The 16734-nt window shown below is 34.0% G+C and overlaps 1 protein-coding gene across 7 annotated transcripts in view; it reads left to right on the top strand.

The window, feature by feature from the left end:
• The window catches only part of SWT1 (SWT1 RNA endoribonuclease homolog), a 91807-nt gene that overhangs the window by 3959 nt on the left and 71114 nt on the right, over positions 1–16734 (top strand). For 6 of the 7 annotated variants that reach the window (XM_027083011.1, XM_027083012.1, XM_027083009.1 and 3 more), the window contains exons 3-9: positions 796–879; positions 2057–2115; positions 7033–7771; positions 11637–11696; positions 13262–13391; positions 14348–14449; positions 14852–15040. In XM_027083011.1, coding sequence (XP_026938812.1) covers positions 796–879; positions 2057–2115; positions 7033–7771; positions 11637–11696; positions 13262–13391; positions 14348–14449; positions 14852–15040 — 1363 coding nt within the window. The remainder of the gene's footprint in view (positions 1–795; positions 880–2056; positions 2116–7032; positions 7772–11636; positions 11697–13261; positions 13392–14347; positions 14450–14851; positions 15041–16734) is intronic. The other variant, XM_027083015.1, reaches the window with a different exon arrangement.

Below are 16734 nucleotides of genomic sequence, written 5' to 3'. Positions count from 1 at the left end.
TTTCTCCACTTCTTGGCTTCCTTGTTGTTGTTCCAATAAGCCAGGCACATTCCTGCCTCAGGGACTTTGTGCTTGCTGTTACTCCCTTTAAATTGAAAAATTTTCCCTAGATATCCACAGGGTTTGTTCCTTCATTTCTTTAGGTCTCTATTCAGATGTCAGCTTACCAGTGGGGCCTTTTTTGACTACTCTGTTTAAAATTGCAACTGCCTCACCCTTGCCTGTCAGCCCTTCCTGACCCCTTTCTCTGCTTTATTTTTTTTTCCATAGCATCATCTGACACACTAAATATATTATTTGCTTATTTGTAAATACCTGCACTAGGTTTTAACCTCCATGAGAGCAGGGACTTTTATTGTTTTTTCATTAATCTGTCCTCACTGTCTAGAAGAATGTCTTTGACACATGGTAGGTACTCAAAATATGTTTGTCCTGGGTCTTTTGAATTCAGGATCCACTGAAAAATAACTGGATATATGGTTTTGCTTTGTAGAAAATGGAATTCCACCATGGCAGTGCCACTTCTCAATGTCCTTGTCTGAGTCGTCTGCAGCCTTCTGCTGTAGCACCTGTATCCCATCTCATCCCTAGTTCAAGAGCACCTACATCTTCTGATTTCTAGTTGGGTCTTTCTTCCTCTTACCAATGTTTGTATGCCCTTAAACATTGTTCTCCTCTGAAATTTATTATTAATGTAGAAAGAATCTTGATTTATAGTAAGTGATAAAATAATGCTCTCTTATGCTGTGCTTTATTTTGTGCTTTTCTTTCCTTTTTTCCAAATGGCATTCTTAGGATAAGAAAGAGAAAAAAACCTCAGCAAATTCTACTAGTTCACCTTGTTCTGTAATATCAGTTTCAACAGAGAAGAGAAAACTGGTGAGTGTTTAGCTACTGTAACTAACTCTAAAAATTATTTATATTTAAGTTTTAATGTGCAGTTAGAAGGTTTATGATATAAATTCCCCCACTACTTTTCCATTATTTTTTTTCTTTATATTATTCTTACTTTTTGATAGCTGATAGACAGAAAACGAGTTTTTTCTTTCTGCTGCTCACTAAAAAGCGTTTATCAAGTTCTTTGTTTCTTTGTGCTAATAGACCCTATTATGTGGGATTAGACAGCATGAATATAAATTTAGACAGTTTTTAGGTCTTTCCCCATATATGGTTATATTTCTCTTTACAATTTCATTTTGAGATAGCCAAGGCACATACAGTGTTTGCATTTTCAGATTCAGAAATAGAGATCCAGAAAGTTAAGTGATTTGTCAAAGGACACAAAATTATTTGCAGCAACAGAGCCAAGTCCAGATTTCTTTCCACTGTCTCACAAGTAATTTGAAACAGTGACAGCAGACCAAACACATTAACCTAGTACATGGGTGGTTGTGAAGTACTCAGCATATTCAAGTGGGAGTTAGGTGTATATCAGGATAGCTACACAGTTGTTGTAGGTAATAAGAGAAGGTAGTTGTGAAAGTTCCATGAATGCAGAATTGGGTTTTTAAGAATTTGTTTTCACATAATGAAACTGCTGTTGCAATTTATTCTTGCTTTATTAAACTTCTTAAAACACTGATTTCATCTTTTTACAACTTACTGTTTATTGTCCTGCTTTGATACTTATGTCCTTTATATTAGGTTATTTGTACATATCCTTCTACTTCTTTCTACTTTATCCTTTTACTGTACTCTGAACTCTTTAGGACAGGGACTATACCCTCTTTCTCTATTATTTTTCTTGTGCCTAGCTCTTGTACCCAGAATACATAGAGAGACAGGGTGGTAGAATACAGATCTGGTTTCAGATCACGGCTCTGCTACTAACTTGCTCTGTGATGTTGAGGATATTTTTGCTCTGTTTGAGCCTTGGGTACTTTATCTGTAAAATGGAGATGATAATAATAACTGTCTCACAAGATTATTGGAAAGATTTATTAAATTATTGTGTCAACCTATTCACTAACACATAGGTATGGAAAAAATACCATCTCCCAATCTCCTTCCCCAGTGCACAATTTATATTTCCTAAATGATATCTTTTTTCTTTCAGAAATCAGATGATACAGATATTCTGTACTGTAACGTAAAAAGAAGACAAGAACTGAAAAGGTAAGTTTTCTCTTTTTCTTGATATATTTTCACTTTTTTTTAGCTTTGAACTGTGAGAGTAAATACTTAGATTCGCAAAATCCTTTATTTTGTTTAGTACTGTTTTGCATGCAAATATTTATAGCTAAATCACAGATTATGGTTAATTTTCTTAATATTTGTATAAATTTAAGAAAAAGTTGAGTGAAATGAAAAGTCTATCAGAATTCTATGCTATGTAAATACTACTTGCAAATAAAATGTAAATTTTTATCTCAAATAATTTGATTTTGATGCACCCTTATAAGATATATAACTTCATTATATATAGTAATGGAAGGGGTTATGAGGCTGATTTAATAACTTTGGATAAATTATCTTTGCATATTACCCATGAAGAGAATATGTAACTTATTGAATTGGTAAGGGTCTAAAACGACGTTAATTAAAAACAGGTTATGACTACAACTAGAGAACTTGGGGAATAGTGTTAGAAATAATGGAGATTATTTCTCCTTAGTTGTCTGTGTTCTTTGGATAAAAAATTCAGAGAATTTTGTGGTGAAGGAATTCTTGCCACTAATGGGGGTAAATAAGTATAAAAAGTATAATGCATGATAAAAGTTGGTAAGATCAAAGTTTCTCTGAAAATAAGGAGTTACAGGAAAACAATTAAAGTGGCATTAAATATATGAATAAAACTTTTGCTTCCCTGACAAGCTCAGTTAATGTTTGCTAAAATCAAAAAATCCAGCTTGCCTCTGACTCTTTTTCAGTTTTTCTTTTGAATCATCTTCTTTTTTTTTGTGAATCTTTGTCTCTATATTATTATCTGTTGAAGTATACTCTGTCACAAATTTCATGTTATATTGACTATCACTTTCTAAATTTTTCAGATTTTTAATACCTTTGTACTAGTATCTGGTTTTTTAAAAAAATTTTAAGTTTGAAGACACTGCCTGACTTTTCACTAGTTACCTTTTGCTTAAGAACACATTTTCTAGCCTTGATTTTATATCCATGTATGAGAGTGTAAATGGAGTTCTGATCTATATACTCAACCCCCTTGGACTTATTCATATAGTCTCTGGGAAGAGGAAAAAATAATGTTGAGTTATTTTGAGAATAGGATCAAAATTATTCTAAGGATGCAATGAAGTTCAACTTGGCGTCAGTATTTACTCAAAATCTGCTACTTGGCTTCAGCCCTTGCATCACTGAATAGTTGAATGTCTTATTCAATGACATTTCTGTATCTCTGAACCCAAGTGTGATCAATGACCATGCTATTGTGTGAGTTATTACCATATCTAATCAGGGTAACAATATCAGTAACATGAACAGTGCAAAGCATCTAGATTTATTGTTAATTTCTGATTATTTACTTTCAGATGTTGGTGAGTAGTTTAGATGTAACTCGTAGTGAAATTTTCTTTTGTCAAAGACAAGTATACAGCATACAACATACTTTGAATGACCTTGTCGTGCATTTAAACAATGTGATATATATTTGAAACGTTGATTGGACAAAAGAAAGCTGTAATACCGTGCTTAGTAGATATCAATATCAGTAATGCGGGATTTCTCATGACCATTGGTTGCTTGCAGAGAAAATGATTCATTTGAGATTGTGTTTACTTCCTGGAGTAGTAAACAGACTTATTTGCCTTAAGGTTATAAATATTTCTTTATGATACATGGCATCTTCCGAAAAGATCTCCCTATTCAACTACAGGAAAGGTCCCGAAATTGATGTGCAAACATTGAAAGCTGAGATGTAGGTGGAAAATCAGAGAGAATTTTGTCATGCTGAAAGCCAGTTACATTGTATTGTTACCACAATTCCAGATCCTTGGTTGAATTTATTAGCAATAAAAATATAAGCAAAGGCAGCAGTCTCTTGAAAATATTCAGAAAGCATTTCGTCAGGTTGCACACAGTTTGTGGGATTTCTTCAATAAAAATTGCATCATAACCATTGGCCAAATCTTTAAGTCTAGGAGTTGAAAAGGAGATAAGTTTTATCTCAGTTAGTATTAGAGAGATGGTACTATTGCCATCAGCAGTACCCATTATTGGCAGAATTAATCAAAAAGTACTTTATTCTTCATTTGACCTAAGTTGAAAGTAAGTATGTGATTTAATATCCTAAATGTGCATTATGATGGCTAATGGAGTAATCTAGCCACTGGTAATGTTGAGCAATTATTTTTCTTGCTGTATATCATGTTTTAAAACATTGGTTACTAAATTTTGGGACTTCCCTGGTGGTCCAGTGGCTAAAACTCCGTGCTTCCACTGCAGGGGACATGGGTTCGATCCATGGTTGGGGAACTAAGACCCCACATGCTGCATGGCATGGCCAAAAAAATTAAAATAAAACCTTGCTTACTAAATTTTAAAATAATCTAATTATAACAATTAAATTTTTGACAAGATTTCACATTTATTTTTGTATCACAAGAGTTCAATCTAGGATGGTGATATTTAGCTTCAGCTGATACTGAGTTTATGCTTAAGTCATTCATAAAAAATAAGTATTTGCTATATGTCTAACATGTCTAAAAAGATCTCAGAACTTTAGTATTTTGGGTTGCAAATATACAACTACATTATCACAATATAGCATTTTGCAAAACTAGTTGATAAGAGGTAACTTCTAAGATTTAATTTTGTTGGTCTTTTAAAAGGTATTATAATGCTGAGTTTTTATTAATTATGACCATATGGACCATGGTGCATAGATTGCTGTGATATATGCAGTACAGGGCCGTTGTGAAGAAAAAAATAAAATAGGAATTTTAAACTGCTCAGAAAACTACAGGGTCCTGTTAAAATTTTTCTTTTGTTTGTTGTTTTTCTGATTTTTCTTTAATGCAGTTGATGTCTTATATGATATACTATTAAGTGTCAAGCTAGGGTCCTATTAAAGTTTTGTTTTATTGCTACTTATTAACAGATAAATAATGTTAGGCAGTCTTTTTGTAGAAAGAGATAGTAAAGAATGTAAAACCAGATGAAGACTCAGGTGAAACTCCTATAGAAACTCTGAGATGTTTATAGTTTGCTCTTGCATAATTAATTATTTGAAAAGTGACTTATTTACCATCTCTTTCTCCCCTGCTGGACGGTAAATTAATTGCGGGTATGGACTGTATTTGTTATGTCCTCCGCTGCCTCCCAGTGCCCGGCAGAGTGACAGGTACTTAAAAGGCACTTAAGGATTTACTGATATAAATTAATGGATTGTGGTTCCTCGAATTTTTTTCCCCTTTCTTTCTGACTACAAAGTAGTATCTAGTTTTATTAAGCAGGAAAATGTTATCACTTCTAGCTATTGCTGCTTCTAAAACTTTTTAGCACATTTCTTTCTAGCTTTTTTACTATGCTAGAAAACTGTTGAGACCACATTATGTATAGAGATTTGTACCCTACTTGTTCTCTGCTTAATATTATATCAATATGTTTCGTTATGTCATTGAAAACTTTTCATAAACATCATTTGAAATGACTGTGACACTCTATCATATTCGCTAGAATGACATTTTTTTAGTCATTTCAAAAATTTTAGCATTTATCTCGTACCTGATTTTTTCCTCTTATAAATAGCCCTGAATTGAATATCTTGCTGTTATTATTTTTTAGTCCATTTCTGCTTTTTTTCCTCCTTTGTATAGAATTTCTAAAGTGTGAATTACTAAGAAGTCAAAGGATAAGAACATTTTTAGAATTCTTAATTATATTGTCAGATTCCTTTGTGTAACTGTTAAATCATTTTGCATTTCCACTAGCAACATATGAGAGGGTCCATTTTACAATTTCTTGCTGGTGTTTAATGTTATTTAAAAATCTTTGCTAATTTGATAGAAGAAAATGGTATGTTGTAATTAGCATGTCTGTGACTTCTAGGGAAGTCAGACTTTTTTCCCCAAAGTGTTTATTAGCTATTCCCTTTTTCTCTTTCATTAATTTTCTGTTTATGCCTTATTCTAGAGTCTTAGTACTTTATTTTTTGAATTTTATTTTATTTTTTTATACAGCAGGTTCTTATTAGTTATCCATTTTATACATACTAATGTATATATGTCAATCCCAATCTCCCAATTCATCCCACCACTACCCCTGCCCCACCACTTTCCCCCCTTGGTGTCCATATGTTTGTTTAGAGTCTTAGTACTTTTTTTTTTTTTTTTGCGGTACACGGGCCTCTCACTGTTGTGGCCTCTCCCATTGCGGAGCACAGGTTCCGGACGCACAGGCTCAGTGGCCATGGCTCACGGTCCTAGCTGCTCCGCAGCATGTGGGATCTTCCCAGACTGGGGCACGAACCCGTGTCCCCTGCATCGGCAGGCGGACTCTCAACCACTGCGCCACCAGGGAAGCCCTTAGTACTTTTTGATGAGCTTTTTATTTACTAAGGCTAATAAGCTGTCACATATGTAGTAAATACCATTTCCAAGTTATTTTAATTTTATTATTTTTTAATATGCTAAAGTTTTAAAATAAATAGTCATTTATGTTTACTGTTTTCCTTTGTGATTTTTCCCACTGCTATTAAGTTTAGGAAGTTCTCTATTAAGAAATCAGATAAATATTCCCTTTTTCCCCTGTGGTTTTTAAGTATTTAATATGAAGTAGAGCAGTTATGGAAATAATAATTATTTTGCACTTAAGTGTTTAATCTGTTTGAAATTATACCATCTGGTATTATATAAAGCTGTACGTTTGTGGGGTTTTTTCCAAATAGCAAACCAGTTCTTCCAATAACCGTTTGTTGAGTAATCCTTTCCACTTCATTCTTAATGTAGCCATTTCTTACTTTTTATGAAGTTCCTATCAGGCCAGTTCTTTCACTTCCTCACTAAAATGATACAGCGCAATATTACATATTATCAGGTACAATTGTAATGTAACCTAGTTTTCTGTGCTGCTTTACAGACTGAATGTAGAAACTGACACTCCAAGAAAGAGACCAAAAATTAGTTCTTCATCCCAAGGACTTGTTAAACTCCAAGAAACATCATACTCAAATGATAATCAAATTACTTCTCAGAGTCCTTCTTCAAATGGAACTAAAAATGGTATAAGTAAATGTGTAGATTTTAAAGTTAAAGATATTAAATTGACAAATGTTAAGAGTGAGCTGGACCATGGAATTAAAAACTTTAGCAGTCCTAAGATTGCCAAAGATGTGAGACCTAAAGCTGAAGGCCAGGCAAGTGAAAAAAAATGGCCTCATCTACTTGCTCAGAGGAAGAAGATGAAGGAACTCAAGAAAGAAAGGTACAATAAATTTAGAGACAGTTCTGAAAAATATGTTTTGGAGAAATGCAAGAGAATCCAATTTTCTCAGGATTATAAGTCCAACAAGATAATTAAGGAACCCCTCGAATCTAGAAGAAGAATGATCAATTTCAAAATCCTAGGAGAATCCTGTGAAACCCTTCAGAAGCTTGTAGAAGAAGATGTCTTCAGTTTAGATTCTAACACGTTAAAGACCAAGCAGGAGAAAAAAGAATGCCTGGAAGGCTCCCAGTTTTCGTTAAATTTGACAAGGCACAAAAGTGAACATTTATTTTCAGATTCCACGTATAAGCAGACTGTTCGTGAGTGGGAAGGAAAATATCATGAGCATCAAAGAAGTAATGATTCAAGTTCTAGTGAAAACCTAACCAAGGTAAGGTAGTGCAAAATGAATATAGGCTTTAGCAAAGAGTTTTAATGTACTTAGGTTTGTGTTGTTTCTATTAGAGATAATGATCATAGAGAGCTGATTCTATTTAGTCAGGAAGATAATGTTGATTCTTTTATTTTACCACGATAATTCCAACTTCCTTAGGAGGCTATCCTGGCAAGTATCAAGGATCCAAAATAAGAGGGAATGTGTAAAAATATAGAAAGAAGCCATTATAGATCGTTCTATCAGAAAAGCACTGTGACAGTCTTAGGCTCTTCTCTAACTCCAGGAACTATAGAACATCCAGGGCTTATTATTCCAAATAGCTATTCGTTTAACAAATTTTTTTTTGAATGCCCTATATGCCAGGCACCACAATCACTGTCTTTCTTTTCAGAGACTTACTTAATATGAGGAGACACAGAAACAGCCACCTCAGGTCTGATCAGTACTTATCACCTAATATGGGAATACACAGCAGGGGATTAACATGGCCTTGGTGCACCGTGGAGGGATTAATTCAGGAAGGTTTACTGGAGGGGATAACAAGTAAACTGAGAACTGAGGATTGAATAGGAGTTATTCACGTGCAGACAAGATGGAGTGAGATGGGAGAAGCAGGGATGTTCCAGGCAAAGGGAACTGTGTGTACAGAGATCCAGGCTAGAAAGCTTGGCATATCTTGTTTTGCTTCTAAATTATGTAATAAGTCAGCATTTGTGGACTAATTTGAGAACCTAATTGCTACAGCCTTGTTTCTATGGCAAATAAAATTATTTATTGATACCTTTAAGACAACTTTTAGAACTTTGGAACTTCAGAAGTTCTGAAATTTAGAGACTGCTTAAAAACAGGTGGTGGTGGAGCCTACCTACTTTTAGGAATCAAGACTACAGAGTGTAGTATAAGATAACTTCCTTTGAAAAATGTAGGAATTGTAACTAGGGAGGCCAGAAGAGCTTGAGAGAGAGTACTCTTTGTTCACTGAACTTGAAGGAGTCCAAAGAAGGAAAGAATTGAGTTTGTTCTTTTTATTGCTTTCTTAAAGGAAAGCTAGAGTTTTCTTCTTGTGCTCTGTAACCAGTTCTGTAGAGTAGCATGCAAGCAAGGAATCTGAATTTTCCAGTATCAATATCTGAATCTGAAATTTCCAGTACAACATCTTTGTATCATTGTTTGGTGTTCCCCTCGTGCTGTACATCTGAGGAACAGTATGAGAAATCCCTGCACTGCATCTTACAGGTTTTTTTGCTCTCTGTGTAGAATTGCTACACAAACCAAAAGAGGTACATAGCATGAATATTAAGTTGTAGGGGAAGCAATTTTTGCATGATTACTTTTCAGTTATTGGAATTAAAACTCTTTATATTCCCTTGATAGCAGTCTTATCTGACTCAAAGTCATGTAGACACAGGAGCAGCAAGTAAATATTGTTCTTATCTTGAATATATTATCTTTAGCATATTATTGACAGTAGCTAATCATCTTAATATTATATTTGTTGTTTTGTTTTCCTCATATATTCCTCAGTAGATAATTATCTTCCTAAAATAATGAGTGTACTTTACAAAGAAATAACTGTATTTTCTGGATTTAGTAATCCTGTTATGCTTTCCTAGGAGAAAGTGACTTATTTTGTTTCTTAGGTTTTATCGTCCTTTGATACAGACCCTTCTCAGTTTGCACCATCCCCTCACCATTGCTAACTAATGTTCTAGAGATTTGTGGTTTATAGGCCACTTTTATAAGTGGTATCCCACTTAATTCTTATGAGTCTGTGGGGTAGAGATTCATCAGTTTATCAAACATTAATTAAAGATACCTATTATGTGTTAGGTTCTAGGCATTTAGAGATGAATAAGATGCTTTTTACCCTCAAGAAGTTCCCAGGGAGGTAGATTAGTAAACAAATACAATTGCAAATACAGTGAAGTAAATATTAGAGCCCTAGGAATTTGGCTGGTATTAGTATAAATTTGGGAGTGAGTTAAGGAAGGGCTTATTAAGGTGGAGGTTCTTAAGCTTGGTATTGAAAAATGTGTAGAGCAAAGAATAGAAGTGTTGTCCTGTCAGGGGAGAGGGCCAGTTGTGTAATGGCCCAGAGTTACGAAATTGCATGGCAAGAGCCTACGTGGGCACTTAAGTTGTTCATTTTGACTTGAGTTGTGTAGAGAATCTATAGAAGAGGAAGTTGGGGAGGAAGCGAGGGTCCAGAAAATGGATTTCTTTATCTCTCATGGGAAAGGTGGTTTTTTATCTTGTAGATAGTACAGAGCCATTGAAATGTAGTCAGGGAAGCAGTATAATCAGGTTTTTAGTTTGGAATCACTCTAGCAGATAAAACCATTTATACCATCATTATTGTTATTCCCTTTTGTCATCTCTAGGGAAGGCTTTATCCAGGTCCATGTATTTAATAAAGCATGGTAGGGGAAGGCAAACATTTAACACCCACTAAGACTTTCTTTTATAATAAGGAGGAGGTTTTCCAGGACAACTGACACGAACTTTTCTGGATTTGGAGGTAACAGAAAATTTATTGAAATCACTGAAAGTGACCTGTGATCAACGAGAGTGAAGGGTAATAGTAAAAGAATGAAAAGACTTCAAATGTCACGAGTTTCAGGAAGTTCTATAATAATCTCTAGCTTGGTTGGCACTCCTTAGCTGAAAAGAACCTAAAGCTCTAGTGAGATTTAAAGTCAGATAGAAAAGGCATTATAAAACCCAGGGTCATGGAATAGTAAAGCTATAATGGGCCTACGTGTGTGATGTATGTGGTGTTGTTGTATCAGGTGAAGATTGATGTTAGGTAGTTTGGGTAGAAGCTGAATTCCCAATAAAGCAACATATGATACACTTGTTTAAAGAGGGTCTGTAATTTTTATACAGTGTCTTGTAAAATACTTGTTTAAAGAGGGTCTGTAATTTTTATACAGTGTCTTGTAAAATACCTGTGAGTTTGGTGCTTGGAGAATTCTTAGAAGATGATTTTGTTTAGTAGTGGCTTTTGCTGAGTTCCTTGTCACCTGTATGTAGTGTTGAGTAAGTCTCATCCACTCACCAAAAGTTCCAGTGAAAAATTGAGATTTTCAATCTTTGCTAGGAGACAAAAAATAAAACACCCATAAATGATAACATTTTTCAGCTTTTCCTCCCTCAGCCATATAATAATCTTCAAGTTCCCTTTGTTTTGTCATGTCACTTTTATAAATGGCTTACTTACTCCTGGATAAAAATTTCCCACCACCGAAGGCCAGCTCTTTTTACCTTTGCCATGGTTGTTGTGTTTCTTAGGGTGACATGTTTTATCCTAGAATACGAGTATTTTTAGGAATGTATATATATAGATGAGTAAACCCTAAAGAATTTCTACTATGTTTCATAACTTAATAGAATGAGGCTTTTCTATTCTAGGGGCAATTTTTCATCTGGGGGCAGTTTTGCCTCTTAGGAGGGCATTTGGCAGCTGACTTGATGGAGACATTTTTTTTTTTTTTTTCAGTTCATTGTTTTTCTTTTTATTGTGATTGTTTAAGTATGTACCCCCAAACAACATAGTTTACTTGTCTTTAAACTGAAGTATAAATCCTTTTCTCTTCAACTCTATTTACAATCAGATTTTATCTCTATTACTCCACTGAAATTGCTTGGGCAAAGGAATGGAGACATTTTTGATTGTCAAGGTTGGGAGTGGGTAGATATCTAGTGGGTAGAGGGAAGAGATACTTCTAAACATCCTACAACGCATAGGATAGCCCCCAAAACAAAGAATTACCTGATCCCAAATGTCAGTAGTGCTAAGGTTGAAAAACCTTACTCTAGGTATATGCTTCGTAACTAATAAAATTACTTTTCATTTCAGAGTTTTGAAGCACCGTGTTCTTCAGTGTCACTTGAAAGTATTCAAGATACAGATCAAGAGGTTACTGATATATTTATTTACTCTGAATATTTTTAATGAAATTAAGTCAAAGGTTCCTATTTCAATAAAATATAATGAGTATAAAAACCTTGATAGTATGAAAATAACAGTGATGTCACTGCCTAATTCAATACGTAAGTTTTTATGAAGCCATGAAAAACTGTTTGGAGAAGTATTTACATTTACTTTATCACCTTTTGGGCTTTTTTTCTAATAACCTCTAATCTGTTTTGACAGAGTATCTTTTTTTTTTAATTAATTAATTAATTTATTTATTTTTGGCTGTGTTGGGTCTTTGTTTCTGTGCGAGGGCTTTCTCTAGGTGCAGCGAGCGGGGACCACTCTTCATTGCGGTGCGCAGGTCTCTTGCTGTCGTGGCCTCTCTTGTTGCGGAGCACAGGCTCCAGATGCGCAGGCTCAGTAGTTGTGGCTCATGGGCCCACTTGCTCCACGGCATGTGGGATCTTCCCAGACCAGGGCTTGAACCCGTGTCCCCTGCATTGGCAGGCAGATTCTCAACCACTGCGCCACCAGGGAAGCCCCTCTAATCTGTTTTGAATAAAGAGCATGGAGCCTGTGGCCCACAAGTTACATGAATTTTAAATTAATGTTATGTTTTTGCATGCTTATGCCTTGGCTTGCCAAAATGCAGTATGATATTAGCATGTTTTGCCTCATTTTTCTAATTAGCAACAAGATGGACATTTCTTCAAAGAAAATGAGGGCACATACATTTATTTTTTACCTGTTGCTTCATTTCTCAGCTAGAATCTCCTGGTTGAACCTCATAGAATTATTGCATACAATTTTATCTTCCCTGCTTCTAAATTAAAATTAGATTCATAGAACACTTTGTGTTTTTCTATTTAAAGGAGACTTTAAAACCATACTGATTGCTTTTTATTTGTGACAGTCAGTTATACTTTTATGTCTTTTGGGTCAATGCTCCTTGAGAGAAGAAAGATTTCTCACCTCTGCTCTAAAGTTAGATTATACTTTAATTTCTTTGCATCAGAATACATCAGGGAACTACTTCCCTGAAGTGAGAAGGGTATTAAGATCTGGATTTCAGTTTTTGATGGTTCATAAACAATCTTAGAAATCTTAGGAAAAGTGCTCATCATCCAGATAAAAACATATTTGGCTCCTAAAATACTTTGAAGTGAGAATGGGAATGAGAATTAACTTGTTTTGGAAGTCTGTTTTGTACTAGGCTCTGTGTGAGGTTCTTCACATTATTTCATTTAATCCTTACGAAAAATACTAAAAGGATACAGATATTTAATATTCCTATTGTGTAGATAAACTGAGACCCATGGTTGTTAAATAATATGCTTGCCTAAGGTTGTAGAAATAATAAAGTAAGAAGAGAAGAGCTATATTAGAAACCTTGTGTATGTTTATAAATCTGTATTCTTTTATCATGTGGCTTTCATATTTTTGTAAATATTTTTCTTTCCACAAACTATCTCATATTAAGTGAATTAAGAATTAATTGCTTTTTTCTCTTACTAATCTGCAGAGAAACTAATTCAAAATATTTTGCTGCGGGTTTTGCAATTTAGATGCAGATTGTAGAAGAGCTTCACGCTGCACGTGTGGGAAAAAGTGTGGATTTAACTGTGGTTCCACCTTCTGGAGAGTTAACAAGTATGGAGATTGACTTGGTGGAAGATGATGTACATTCCTCTTCTGGTATATCCTATATGCATATGACAGTTTTATGATCTCCTATGTTTTCTTAAGAATTAATGTGCCGACATTCAATTTTTGTAATATTTAGAGGAAAAATGTTAAAATGTGCTTATTTGAAATAATAAAGTATATTTCTTTTAGCTACAGGAATCAGGTCTAAGGTTTGTCTTACCATCATTTGCTTTATATATCTCACATTATTAGGCAGTTAGACATATTTTCTCTTTCACCTTTTGCCAAGGGGCAGTAATCAGAGTTATGAGCTGTCTTTTATTTTTGCTCTTAATCATAACTTTTAACAATTTCAGCTTTGTAAAGCACTGATCAGAAATAATGCAAATTGCTCAAAGGTATTATATTCATGGATTTCTTATTTATATAGTAAAATTGTGATTATTCTCACTCCTTGGAGAAGATAATGATAGATATTACCCAAAATATGTTAGTATACTGTTTTGAATTGTATTTGTAAAAATAGTAATGCTATGTTACATTCACATTGCATTTTTCAGTTTATTAAGTGTTTTCCTATGCATCAACTTATCTGTTCCTCACATGACCCTATGAAATAACAGTGCTAGTATTATCTTTTTTCTTTCATTTACATATATTTGTTTTTTCAGTTATATTTCAGAGTACATTAAAATTAGCTTATGATTCCTAAGTACATAACTACCAGTGATCGAGTACAGGGTTTGGCAACATAGTTACTGCTGGTGCAAGTTAATTTATGATTTAAAATCCACCCGTAAGCAATATACAATATTCTATTGGTGGATAATTAAACACTGATTACTGTTCTTTCTCTTAAGAATTGGAGTAAATGCATTTTTGTTTTTATTGTCTAAAGTACTGCCTTAAGAATGCTATCAAAGTTCTGTGATATCAAAATTGTAGTTATTATACAAGTCTGTTATCAAATGTCATGAAATCCTCACTTTGCTCTTTTTCTTTAGCAAATACTGCTTCAGACAAAAAGCTTTTAATTGTTGTTGACACAAATATACTGATGAATCATCTCAAATTTGTTAGAATTTTGAAGACAACAGAAATCTCAGGTATTTATAGAACATATTTACCGATTCTGATTTTCTTATTTGAGTTGGTACTTTATATGAACAGTGATGTGGGTTCCCCCCCCCCACAAACTTATTTCCATTTGGATATGTTATTAAGTATGTGTGTGTATATATACATGAAGCATAATCAACTTAAGTTAAAAAAAAAAAAAGCCTTTACACGTTAACCTAGCTTCTAAACTTACTCTTTTGTGATTTCCAGTAGTATTTATTTTTGTAACATTCTCTTGACACTTATATCTGGTTTTAGTTCCTATTTTTATCTATTATCTCTTCATTCAGATTGTGAATTTCTTTAAAACTTTTAATTCTCCTATAGCAGTTTGATTTAGTAGCTCAATACATATTTGTTGACATCTAAGAAATCTTTTTATTTTTTAGGCTTTGACAGGCTTGTGTTAATAATTCCCTGGGTTGTTGTGCAAGAGCTGGATCGTATGAAGGCAGGAAAATTACTGAAACGTGCCCAGCACAAAGCTATACCTGCCGTTCATTTCATCAATGACGGTCTCAAAAATCAAGATAGAAAGCTATGGGGTCAGTCAATACAACTTGCATCTCAAAAACTTTGTAAGTATTGTTCTCTCAGGGTGCTTCTTGATTAAGATTTGTTTGGACGCTGACTCATTAATGAAGGGAAATGGTGCAGAACTTTAAAAAAAATTAACAGTATTACAGTGTGAAATGGCAGGGCATAGTGATGCTTTGGCATATTCTGTTAGGCTTGGTTTGGAGGCCTTTGCTTTTTATTTTTCTGCTTCTCCTAGACCTTCTTAGGTTATGTCCATATTTCACAGAGACTGACTGTATAGTTCTGTATGCATAGTTGTCTATATTATAGTACTTTGGATTCTTTTTTTAAAATACCATGTTGAGTGATGAGGCCACTAAGTGATCTATGTTTCTAATCATCACTGCATGCAGTTAATATAATGCAGAGGCAAGCATTGTTTTCCTCTCGTTTGTCACAACCTGTAATAAGGAGGTATTTTTATTATAGAGGTCTATAGATTTTCTCCTGATTTTTTTCCATATTAGTTTTTTTTTTTAGTCATTTAAAAATCTTAGAACCTAAGTATGTTCTTCATGTTTTTATATTTTTTATACAATTTTTTTAAATTAATTAATTAATTTATTTATAGCTGTGTTGGGTCTTCGTTTCTGTGCAAGGGCTTTCTCTAGTTGTGGCAAGCGGGGGTCACTCTTCATCACACATGCAGGCTCAGTAATTCTGGCTCACAGGCCCAGTTGCTCCGCGGCATGTGGGATCCCTGCATCGGCAGGCGGACTCTCAACCACTGCGCCACCAGGGAAGCCCCCATGTTTTTATTTTATTTTTTAATTTTTTTTTAACATCTTTATTGGAGTATAATTGCTTTACAGCGGTGTGCTAGTTTCTGCTTTCTAACAAAGTGAATCAGCTATACATATACATATATCCCCATATCTCCTCCCACTTGTGTCTCCCTCCCACCCTCCCTATCCCACCCCTTGTTCTTCATGTTTTATATAACTATTTGGAAAAAGATCTGTGTGTAAAGCAACACTGTTGCCTCTGCAGAGTTTATACATACATTTAGAGGATATATTTCATTCTTTAAAAATTGGTTTCTTTCCAACTCAGAAATATTTGTATATGTAGATTTATCTTATTTTAAATATGGATTTATGTTGTCTACTGTATCCATATTTACTATAGGATATGAAATAATTCATCTTTAGATGAATCTAATCACGAAATTAACCCTGAGAAGACTTTTGGCACAGCTGTTTAGTCTTAAATCTTTGAAGAAAAAGGGCCTCTCCCATTAATTTCTTTATTTATTCTCTTTACAAATATTTATTAGCTCTTAGTATATTCGAAATACAATGCTTATGCATTTTGAGTAGGAACATCATGTGCTGTTTAAGAGCTTTTAAAGGAAACCACTAAAAAAAAATCACTTATTAGAGTTAAGAAAATATTAAAAATATTAAAATTAAAAACATATTAAATTGAACACCTTAGATGGTCTTTTTTTTTTTTTACTTTCCGTTATGAAAACTTTCAAATGCAGTGTAATATAATATAATATAATAATGAATCCCTATGTACCTCTCACTCATTTTCAGTGATTCTCAACATTTTGTCATTCTTGTTTATTCTCTCATTTCCTTTTCCCCTTCTCCCCCAACTCCTGGAACTCCTGTAGTACTTTGGTATGTATTGTTAACAGATAGGACTTTGTAAAAAAACAGCCATGCAGTTAACAAAACCTCTGATC

This window comes from Aethalodelphis obliquidens, unplaced genomic scaffold, assembly GCF_003676395.1.
Source record: "Aethalodelphis obliquidens isolate GAN/ISIS:26980383/991018 unplaced genomic scaffold, ASM367639v1 scaffold48, whole genome shotgun sequence".
Lineage (NCBI taxonomy): Eukaryota > Metazoa > Chordata > Mammalia > Artiodactyla > Delphinidae > Aethalodelphis > Aethalodelphis obliquidens.
Note: the sequence above shows the minus strand (reverse complement) of the source record. Positions and strands in the feature narration are given on the sequence as shown.